The sequence below is a fragment of the Saccoglossus kowalevskii genome, chromosome 2 (genome assembly GCF_978046115.1).
Source record: "Saccoglossus kowalevskii chromosome 2, keSacKowa6.1, whole genome shotgun sequence".
Classification (NCBI taxonomy): Eukaryota; Metazoa; Hemichordata; class Enteropneusta; family Harrimaniidae; genus Saccoglossus; species Saccoglossus kowalevskii.
The window spans coordinates 6,180,933-6,193,070 of record NC_140642.1 but is presented as its reverse complement, the minus strand read 5'-3'; the positions used below and the strand labels follow the sequence as shown (position 1 = coordinate 6,193,070).

General features: G+C 33.3%; 1 protein-coding gene across 2 annotated transcripts in view; it reads right to left on the bottom strand.

Annotated features, from left to right (window-relative positions):
• Positions 1-12,138, bottom strand: part of LOC100373914 (HEAT repeat-containing protein 5B-like) — a 44,353-nt gene that overhangs the window by 6,652 nt on the left and 25,563 nt on the right. For both annotated transcript variants that reach the window (XM_085508375.1, XM_078007737.2), the window contains 21 exons: positions 11,308-11,459; positions 10,426-10,675; positions 10,074-10,226; positions 9,570-9,820; positions 8,966-9,077; positions 8,653-8,805; positions 8,070-8,169; positions 7,628-7,737; positions 7,108-7,346; positions 6,287-6,493; positions 5,968-6,036; positions 5,560-5,681; positions 4,945-5,104; positions 4,556-4,745; positions 4,133-4,302; positions 3,796-3,979; positions 3,078-3,245; positions 2,166-2,294; positions 1,403-1,531; positions 631-812; positions 151-219 (listed from right to left, as the gene is read on the bottom strand). In XM_085508375.1, coding sequence (XP_085364501.1) covers positions 151-219; positions 631-812; positions 1,403-1,531; positions 2,166-2,294; positions 3,078-3,245; positions 3,796-3,979; positions 4,133-4,302; positions 4,556-4,745; positions 4,945-5,104; positions 5,560-5,681; positions 5,968-6,036; positions 6,287-6,493; positions 7,108-7,346; positions 7,628-7,737; positions 8,070-8,169; positions 8,653-8,805; positions 8,966-9,077; positions 9,570-9,820; positions 10,074-10,226; positions 10,426-10,675; positions 11,308-11,459 — 3,299 coding nt within the window. The remainder of the gene's footprint in view (positions 1-150; positions 220-630; positions 813-1,402; positions 1,532-2,165; positions 2,295-3,077; positions 3,246-3,795; positions 3,980-4,132; positions 4,303-4,555; positions 4,746-4,944; positions 5,105-5,559; positions 5,682-5,967; positions 6,037-6,286; positions 6,494-7,107; positions 7,347-7,627; positions 7,738-8,069; positions 8,170-8,652; positions 8,806-8,965; positions 9,078-9,569; positions 9,821-10,073; positions 10,227-10,425; positions 10,676-11,307; positions 11,460-12,138) is intronic.

The window sequence follows — 12,138 nt, the reverse complement described above, 5'->3', positions numbered from 1 at the left end:
GTAACAAGCATAGATTCAAAATGCTATAATAATATGGAATCATTGCATTTATTTGTACTATTTTATGTCTTCCCAACATTCTCCACTCAAGACATTATTACAGATGGATTATTAATAATATTCCATGATATCAGTAAGAGTAATTGTTACCTGGCATGCCATAGCTGTTACATCTGGTGGTGTATCTGGTGAAAATGCTGGTCTCAAAGCAGCACTGACCTGTGACAAAATATATCACAAATACATTAAGAATAGCTGGAAATTACAAAATATGATGTATGATGTACACCTTTTATTTATATGGATTAACATTCTGAATTACAATAGAAGTCAAGGTACATGCCATGCCATACCATGCCATGAAATGTAGAGTGGTGCTAGTGAAATGATTTCAAGATAGTTTGCTGTGATTTCCTGACATCCCAGTGAATTTTTTCACACTTAAGGTTTTCTCTTTCCATTGCAAAAATCCAGGGAATAAAGTGCCTGTTGACTTTTAGAGAAAACACTGACTACTGAATAACTGTTGCATTCCAGTCTTATTGATGCTGGAAATATAAAGGTTTGATATGAGCAAAGATGCAACTCAAGCAATCCTTGTACCCATTACATTGTTACATTGTTACATACCTGGGCTTGAAACTGTTCTAAAATGAAATGACCAGGGAATTCAGGTTCAGGAACTTTGGCAAATTTATTAATGACATCCTGAAGTAATCGGAGACCTTCTTTTCTGAGTTGATCACTTTCACTTGTGGCTGCCATGAATGCCATACGTACAAGATCTGACAAGTGTAGTACTAAATAGTCACCTGTGAAGCGTGAGAAAACAAAGATTTGTAATAGTTTATATTTAGTAGTTTTAACCAAATTTGTTTAAAATCAGTTCTAAACTAAATATTTGGTCCCTGGAGATTGATATATACACATCATGTGAATTACTTTATTTTTGCTTCAAACCACATTTTTTTTTTTATTTTGCTTGATTGATTTTTTTTATAAAAAAATGTAACATTTCTTTACAGTTTCAATAAAGCTCTATTCTATTTTATATAATTACCTGTACAGTAATTTATTTTCACTGTTTTATCATACATTAGGGGCAAACAATTATTTCGCCTAGATACTATGTTTGCCCATCAATCCCACTCAGCAATAAATATATTCCAAGTGAAAATAAAGAATGAGTAAACCCCACAAATTAAGTCAACTCAGTCTAATGGCAGGACACTTAATCACAGTAATGATAACCTTGCCAAACATTGTGGTTTTGATCAAATGAAGTCACTGATTTATTACTATATGCCTTGAAAGCTTTTAGCAGAAACGTATGCAATTTACGTGTTCTTCCAAGCTAACAAAATTACACACAATAGCAGAATAGATTGGATCACTGATTTACCTTTAGCTGTACGTGATTTCATCTCTCTTGCCAGTGCCAAATTAAAATGTACAGTATTACCGTCACAGACGGAGATAATTCTTCTCACACACTCTGTTGCAAAGACTCTGGTTGGCCAGCGTGGTGCCACTACATAACAAAACACAATAATGATGTATTCTATGACTGCATATGTAAGTATATAAATATATGGTAGGCAAAAGAAACAAAAAAATTAAATATTCAACAGAGGACATAGCACATGTATATTGCCATATATTCATATGTATCAGAGAATTACCAACTTTGGCCGATGATGAATATTCATGGAATTGTGTAGCGAGCATTGAACACTGTATTTCACATTCACATTGTATATATCACATATATCACAACAATTGAGACACTTTCACATCTGGGATAACTATTATCTACTGAGTATTTCAGCTTTATAAAGTTTGTACAAATTTAAGGTACATGTATGCATGAAAATAGTGACCAGTTGTCAAGCTCACAAATCGTCCAAAATACCATTTCTATGATTATAGATTCTATCAACAACAGGACATGGATGAGAATAAGCAATGCCATTCAAATTGACATCAGTGTCTTTTTGATGTCATTTTTTTTATTAATAAATAACTACAGATCAAAACAATATCAACACTGAAGGCATTCTGGTCACCCATTTATGATACAGAAACGTTTCATCACTGGATTGCACAACTCATAGGAAAGATATATTAACTAATAATTTCCAGCCCTGTAAAAATTTGCATAATACCTGTAGGATGTGTAACTACTGCACCAAGAATTTTGAATGCTTGTTCAGATTCACCCATTTGCTCCACTTCTTTCTCATCCTTATCAGGGTCTGTTGGTTCCTCAATGGCTGGTGTTGTAGCTTTGCTGTCTGCATAGCAACACAATACAACACATCTCAATTAGTAAAATAATTCAATGAATATTTTGTGTATCTAAATAACTGAGGTGCACTGCAGAGGTAGAATTGGTCATTTTAAGAGATATTATTATTTTACCATATAATCTAATGCTATAACCTATTCTGTTTGTTCATACAAAAGCTTGATAGTTTTATATTCTACCTGAAATGTCAATATACTTTTAAAGAAGTGAAAGATACATTTTAAATGTTGTATTTTTTTATTTGCCCATTCCATGCTATTTTTAGAATTTAGACAATACAAACATATAGCGGGTAATAGGTCATTACCAAAAAGCCATACTCATCTGACTTAGCACACAGGGTGTTATTTTTAAAAGGTGGGTGCAGAGTTGAGCACCCTACCCATAAAACTACTAAGTGACATTTTCTGTTCACCATGTGCCAGTTTAGGAGGAAACAGTAGTGGGACACAATTCTCCTAGAATTTCTGAATATTGTGCAAGACATTTCTCTAACGCAATGCAGAAGTGAATTACTACTGTTGAAATATGATCCGTTTGCACAGATTTCATTGAAAAAAATGTAATTTTTTCAAAAAACTGGTGACACAATAGTGACAATAAGCACTGTAATTACTGGGAACAGTAAAACAAAATTTAATGAAGAATTCATGACTGGACAGTCACATTTGAAGTGTTTTTGAAAGAATGGACACTAAGTCAGGTCAAGTACAGCATGTAGAGACAGTAAAAAGTTGATTGATTAACACCAGACAGTGTGCTCTCTTACCTGTTGATGCTTGCTGTAACACATCTTTACATAATATCATCCAATGTGTGGAGTTCTCAGCTGCTAATTCTTGTAACATACTAATCAGAGTGTCATGGATATCTGATCTTAACTTGGAATCATTTTCTTTATCTAACATCTCAAATAAAACACCTTCCAATCCGGTCTCTATATGCATGAAAACAATCAATGTATTGTTTTAATTTAGACAGATATTGTGAATTACTATAATATCATATAGATGTAATCAGCATGCATGCATGCATATTTATTAGGAACTTAAGACATTGCCAGCCTAAGAACCATAGACCCAATAATAGTAATGTAGCTTTCACAGCATACCACATTTCGTCTATCATAAAATGAATCTCCATCCATGTGCTAAGAGGCTCATTTCAACAATGTAATAATAGAGTGAGAGTAGACATTCATAAGCATATTATGTATATGCATGTATATTTGTAGACCCATGTCACAATATTATAGTTTAAAACATCAGTGCAAACTTCAATAGTGCAGTTTAATTTTGCCACAATGCAGATGACGATGATCTGGTATTACTAGTATATCCCTCAGTAAAAGAACATGTTGAGCTAGAAGCACTGTGACAATAACCATACACTTAAGTTTATGAATTCAGCTGATTGCTACATGTGGTCTGAGCTAAGTATGTATTAACACCATGTAGTAGTACTGTACAAATTATTTGCTGATTTACCTGTCATTGTAATACTATCATTGTCATCTGAATTATCTTTTCCTATGGAAGGTTGTTTATTGTTACTTTCCACCACTAATGTCATTGCATGTTCACAGACTTCGCGGGCTTCACGTTGTGATAACTGTCGTAAACACGCCACTGCCGACAGCCTCAACAATAGATGAGGGCTCTTTAATGTTTTCTGTGAAGATATTGAATAAAACACTAAAAAATTAGAAAGTTCTGAACTCAATCATTTGTCAGTTATTAACAAAAGGATTGTACAAGATATATTAACTGTTATTATAGCCTGTATAATGAAAAGGATAGTCATAAATTGTGAGTATTAACTTACACAGAGGTGTGGTACAAGTGTAGATAAATTGACATGTCTAGGTGCAAACATGTGTAACTGTTGAAGGCAAGCAATAGCCTCAGCTCCAACTAATGAATCTGGATGGTCCTGCATTATAGCACAGCCTACCAGACATGATGACCGGCATGTAGACAGCGTTATGGTATTGGCTGAAATAAAACATCACAGGTAAAAGAATGTAATGAAGTAAAGTTAGTACACACAGTAAATATGCAAGAGATTATTACATATTAACTGATCAACCACTATGAGAGAATGTCTAAATGATTTTTTTGGTTATATCTGATGATTTACATTTTCCAATTTCCTGGCTACAACTAGGAAGTACATACATGTATATACATATATATTAATTGTGAAACTATGAATGAAATATGGAGTCAGATAGAGTATATGTCTTACCTTGTAACTCAGGACCCAGTGTAGTTATGAGAGCAGCAAGACACCTCCCAAGACATTGATGGACTTCAACAGTAGCAGGTGGCACAGTCAATAACAATTGAAGACACAGTGACAAGGTTGGCTCCACATAACCACGGAACATTGGACCACCAGAATCTGCTATCAATGCAAGGGCATGCAGTGACCACACCTGAAATAGTACAGAAGTGTTAAACTGCAATTAAAATCTAGTATATGTAAAGATTATTTCATTTTATGTTTATGGAGTATTGATAGACACCTGTTATATATATAAATACACTCCAACATGTCATATTTTAATATGCAGTATACAGTAAATTTTGGGATGCATGTTCTAATCAGAGTGATCAATGACTGGAATTACTGACCTGTACTTGTGGTGATGTGATATCCTGTGCTAGTGCTAATAATATACTAACACTAGTATTAAGATGATGACCAGCACCCATACCACCCACATATCTGTGTAAACATCCCAATGCTAAAGAATTACCAGTACGAGATACCACATCACGAGCTGTCTTCAATCTGAAAACACATTACTTATCAATGAGTGTCAATTGTTAGTATGGGCAGATATCTGCGAGCACATCCAAAATGTATTATTATTTTGTATGTATAATGAAAAAATTTATTTTCTGGAATATGTTGTCACAAACATTTCACTTAACATAAGGTTAGCTTACTCATGATTTCAAAATGTACAGATTTTATTCATTTTCCAATTAAGTGTTAAAAATTTAATTTTTAATTTTTTATACATTGTGCTCTATGGAATTGTTTTAAAAATAGCAATTTTTGAAAAATATTAGGACAAGTTTCTCAAAATACGTAATTGTAACACACAAAAGAATGCTATTTCATGGTACCATGATTTTACACAATAAACCAATGAACATTGTTATGTGATTTATGACCAACTTCCTCAAAAAGAGTAAGCTTCTACTGTAAGGCCGAAGGCTCTATAATTTTAGACACCTTACCTGTCAAAACAGTTTTGAGCAGTCTGAGCAATAAATGAACTATCTGCTATGACCTGAGCCATTCTACCCACAGCTTCACCAGCAGCACATCGTAGAATTGGATTTGAATTAGTTAGTGCACTCTGAAATGAGACAATCACATAGTATTGTAAAATACTAATCATCACCATGTAATAAATAAATGTTTTTGGGGAAGGGAAACTAAATGTACTGTAGGATTCTCTTATTGTAAGATTTTATCAACACTGGCCTTAGATAATGCATTTACATTGCACATGTCCTTATATATATATAAAACAAATTTGGAGCATAATTATCAATATTATAATAATAATTTATCAATATAAGCAATATTCTTATGAGAGACGACATCAGTTAAAGTATTAGCATGATGTAGCCAGTACTTACCATGATTAGATTATTAGCAGCTCTCTGTACATCAGCGTTTTTCAATCTACCCTTTGCTTCAGCTAGGCCCTAGAGGTAAAAATGTTTACAGTGTTATTTATTTATTATTTAGAAGGAGGAATATTAAATGGATTTAATTTTAGCGGACTTGATGCATGAAGGATCTCTGGTTTGTGAAAGAAACAATACATCCTATGCTTAAATTAACACGTTCTCATTTTAATTTTAATTAAAATAGTTGAGTACATTATGAGAATGTGAATTCACCAAAATAATGACAGTAAAGCCATCATTAATTCACCGACTGCTATCTACCTACCTTTAGCGCACTAAGTACAGCGGTGAATATATTGATCTGTACAGCTTGCTGTCTGGTAGACTTGGCTTGTTTTATACACTCCCCAAAATGTTCTAACATCTGTAATCTATGCTTGTGAGCAACTCTAGAAAACACTTTACCAAACAGTATTACAGATGCATCGATAACTGCTACACCCAGTGGTAATGGTCCAGGAACTGCATCTCCCTGTCAGCAAAATAATTTGTCATTATCACCAAGACACTTTTACACAATTATCCCAAGCAATCTTCATAATTATCTTCCAAGCAATCATTTTATCCATCGATAAAAATACTGATTTATCATTTATTTCATGTTTTTGATGTCAGTTAGTCAATTCAATTCTATCTTAAAAATGAACGCATGTAAGTTTCACATGCATTGCATCATGGAAAAGATGCAACGGTGACATTTGCATGAATCAAACAATAGCTCAAACTTGTATCTGTAGACAGGGAAACAACTATACTTCTATACTAAACCATTGGCAATAGCTTAGGCCAAATGTTATTTAAAATTTCTATACAAAACACATCAGCCACACAAACTTCCAATATTTTTCACAATTTTTTTTTACTCATCATTTATTCCATGAAAATAAATACTACCTAGTATTATTCTTTTGCATGTTCAAGTATGAAGACCATCAACTTTTTTCATTATGATCAATGATTAGTTTCACCGTATGTTTTGTAAGCTCTTCTCATGAAAACATTTTGTAACATACAACACTATCAAAGGCAAGCCAAGAAGTCTAGTGATAAACGATGAATACTGAGAATTGTACTGTCACTACTTACCACTGCAATACGTAAGTATATTGATGATGGATCATGTTCTAAAGCACCAGAACCAGATGCACTATTGGGTTGTAGCTGCATTTCAATAGATTTATGATCAGTCTCTTGTAGCCAAGACTGCAGTATAATACTATCATCCACATGGCACATAGAACGTAGTGTAGACGTTGTTGTATTGGCTGGATTGTCTGTCAGTGTAAACTCTGCTACTAATTCTCTCAGAAGTGAACTTAGACTTCCTAGAAATGAGATGAAACAGTGGGTGTGTCAATTCTTGCTAGTTTTACATACATCCACTGTACCACCCATACTCTAGCAGAAATAAATGAAATATACTATGCAAATGATATATTACTAAGTTCTAACATTCTACCATTTTAGTGAAGACTGACAATGTAACATGCCAAAAATTCTAATTATACATTTTAAAATTATTTTACAAATGTAAGTTTTATGAAAATTGGTATACTGTACACAAACAATAAGTGAAACATGTAGATTCATTTGTTACATTATTTACCTTCATATGACTGTGGTGGTAGCAATGCCAATGTTTCATACAATCGTAACCTGACCATAGCAGCACATGCTTTCAGATGTGCACCATACATCTTAATAACGCCAGGAATACTAGACACAAAATATAGGAAAACAAAATTGATGAGAATCAGAAATGTAACACATATATCATTTCCCTGTATGATACAGTATATTAAAACAATACAATAGTGACTAAATTTGGCCTCAGAATCTAGCAATAGAGTAAGAAAAATACAAAGTACAACAAAAAGTACTAGAAGTAATGGATGGAGATTTTTTACTCTTAGTATATTGCAGCAATTTTTGATTAGCTGCAGAACATACATTTACTTGGTATTGCCTATTTAAAGTCTAAGAAATAAGACTGAAAACTACAAGGCCTTGCATAGACCTGAAGCCACCTTGAAGACTTGTTGACTTACTTAGCCATCATTGACATTGCACAATCTAGTGGGGTCATCAGTCTTCTTATCACATCGTCTGTCACCAACTCAGAACAGTGCAGAATAAAACTACGCATTGCTGAAAAAAAAACAAATAGTAATTATACGTCTTTAAGCTGATACAAGTGATTTTAATATCAAGATTTGATTTCACAAAATAATCATGATTATGTAATGAACAGGACCTAATGTTTTTATGTTACTAAAACATTGTATAGTATTTTTATTGCATATCCAGTATTTAGTACATATTATTATATATTATATGAAAATTGCAATTAATATCACATTTGCTCTATTACAGGCAAATTACTTGCATAAATGCCCTATTAAAATTAATTTCACTAAATTAATATTTGTGCAAATTTTCTGGGTTTTACCTAAAATAATTATAAAATTGTCTACTCTTCTACCAATAACTCAACACAAAGTCTTAATAGTTCAGAGGGTCATTTCAGTACTGCAATGTGAAGTATGTGTTTAGAGACTGAAGGAAAGAGACAAGTGAATACATACAGCATTAACCTTTATCAATGCATTATAATATAATGGGTGAACTTACTGCAGAGTGCTCCTGCCCTTCCTTCCAGAGTTACTTGCCATGTAAATGCATCACCTCTAGCTTTCTCTGAATCCAACTCTTTAGCTGACCTAGGGAAGGCATTCCTCCATAATAGTAACATTTTTGGTAAATGCTGCCGTACAACAGATGCACCTGTTTAAAATCAATACAATATAACAATTAAGTGTATCTGATTGCAACACCACTTAATGCATGTCTGTGTCAATTCCTGTGTTGATGAATGCTCATTTACAGTGTATATCATATTTCTTTATATCCATCATTTTTAACAAGGGTAAAATAAAGAACTCACCCAATGTCATAACAGCACCAAGTATCAACCATCCAGCCTGTGTTCTATGTAAGGACATTCTACTATTCTGTGAAGCTGTCCTCAATAAATCCTCTCCAATATTGAATATGGCCTGGAAAGAAAATTATTATTTTTAAAAATGCTGTCACAGTACATGTATCTCCATTAATCATGGTACCATAATTCTGCGGTATTGCACAGGGTATCTGCATTCTATCATATTAGAAAATGCAACTTTCACATAAAGAAAGATTATGTGACACTAAGATGATGGGCAATACAATGTTCATAATTAATTTTCATCATTGTCTCAGTTCTGGGCTTCTTATACATAATTTTTGGATTTGGAAGAAGTATAACACTATGGATATTTAATACTTTGATGGCCAACAAAAAGACAGTACACGGTCACACAAAACTCCTCTACATATCAATCAATACTGCTTTCATGCATAATTTGAGGTATCCTCGTAATAACTACATATTCATCATTTCATCCTTGTATGAAGCCCTTGGCATGCTTAGGGTATCAAGCTTTGAATGGATCTTGTCTCCATAGAAATATTATGTAAAACACTCTGCATACTGGTGAAATCACACCCACCTTGCCCTTAGCATGTGGGATTCCAAGAGCTGACTCGTGTACGCCACCCAATAGCGCTGCTAATGCAAAACTATATCCGGATACAGCTTCCGGAGAAGCTTTGAGACTATTGATCCTATCCGTGCATCTATCCAGCAGAATAGTCAACTGTGAGGGCAGTGCAACTGCTATACAACGCAGACACCATGCTGCTCCAAGCCTTGCTGATGGTGCTGGATGTAATAATACAGATACAACTGGTTCCACAATTCCTATAAATAATGAAAACATACAAAGACCTTAGTGCCTACTATAGTTAAAAAAATTTACTACTACATATATAAAGTAAGACACATAAATTTATTGTATGTAGAATCAAATGGAAGTATGTTTCCTTCACTAATACACATGCCATTTCTTAACCATCCACCAATAGAAACCATATACTTTGGTCTATTATAGTATCAGTGTATATAGGTACATACATAATTGTAACTGACAAGAGATTATTATCCCTAGACTCACCTGAAGCAGCCTCAGCTACTAGGTTATTAGCACATGTGCCAAGTCCCTTTACAAGACTACCTAGTTCCTGTAATGCACACACTAGTACATGTTGACTCAATGCAATCTCATTGTTACCACTTTTACTGTCAGTGGATTCCAGGGAATCATCACCTGCAAGAGAACACAGACAAGAGGGACAGATTAGATCATAACACAATATATTTAAATTGTGATTTCATGCGCAGGAAATTCATAATAAAATTACCAATTATCTTGGATAACTTTTGTGTGTTGTGTAAAATGTTTTTATAAACTAAAACAAGGTTATGATAAACATTAATTCATTTCAGTAATAAATTTGTAAACTTACTAACTAAATTCATCTGTTTTGTAATAATAACACATATCTCTTTAGCGGCCGACATCTGTGCTTTCTCTCCAATCATACCACCCAGTAGAGATCTCAGAATAAACGATACACATTTCCTAGCGTACACAGCATCTACATGTGAAGGTGATGCTCTAGGATGGGCTACCAGTTCTAATACATGATTCAACACTGTAGTAATATTTCTCTCAAACCAAAGACCTCCCATAGTGTTCACGAAAATAACATACGCCTGGAAAGTAATACATTATACACTGTACATGTCAGATTCAGGTCATATAGTTGTAAAACGAAGCAGAAAACTAAACTGATTTAGATTTTAAGTTGTAGATTATTGAATTCCTAGAAATTTACAACAAGTCAACATAGCAGTATTTAAATTGACAGGTGCTAATCAAAATCACGAAAACCTAGCACAAACAAGCGAAACAGAACTTGTGCAATATAATTCAATGAAACTCATCAAATTTCAGTTCCTGGATGTCAAATTTGATTTCGTAACTGTGCAAATTGAGTCACATTATTGACTCAAATGTTACACATCACAATTCCATTATTACACTACATGTGCTAAAAACATTACATTTTGAAATCTACTGGAAATACTGTAAACCTATTAATTTTCACTGGCATTTATTTTGATAGTTAGAGCATATTGGGCATATAGGTTGCAAGTTCAAAAATTTGTCAGGGAAACAGTTCTATTGTTATTTTACATATTTGTTTTAATTTATGAATTATACATACAATGTATCAGTGAAAATCACAAACTTAAAAACGCAGAGAATAATTAATATATTTACAGTAACAGTAAATTCAGGAGCAATGAGAAAGATATAGACACACAGTAAAATGGAAGCTTACCTGAGTGACACCAACTCGTATTTCTCTATTTACTGTGCCTCCTTTCAACAGCTCACCACCTCCGCCTTTAAGAAATCCAGACCCGCCTTTTAAAAATCCAGATGCCAAAATATTTAACACCTCCTCAGTACTGGTCTTCTTGACTTTGGGATCTAAGTGGAGAACCATAAACCAGTTCATATATTTATTATAGCCATTATACTGGGGTAGTGAGACTGATGATCACATGATGACTTCATTATAATTATCACATATAAGATGACATGTACATACTTGTATTTCAAACTTGAATACTATTTTTAACAAAAATATCAGTATACCCACACCTTAGATATGCACATTCATAAGACAAAACGCAGTTATGGCTGTTAAAAACATGTCAACTTAACTTAATCAAACAAATAAATCATAAAAATAATGTACACCTCAAATATCAAAGCAATCGAGATGGTAGTGTTGAAAAGAAGTTGAAAATATTATTTTTTACAAAAAATTACATAAATATTTGCCAAAAACGGAAAATTGATGAAATCAGCACAAAATGAACAAATCCACTTATTATGCAAATTAGTTAATTAATATGCAAAAACTAAAGAGGTCTGCGCATTGCATACAAGTACAAAGTTTAAATCAAAACAGCAGTTTTTCCAAATATCAGTGGAAGAGATATACACACATACACACATGCAGAGCGTAGATGCAAAACCCCCTTTGTGTCCTCACAGTTTTAAGCTTTTTTTTTCATGCTAATGATTGTTCTTCTTTCCTCCAGCAAATGTATATATTGGCCTACATGTAAAACACACATTGTTGTAAACTGTAGTGTGATAA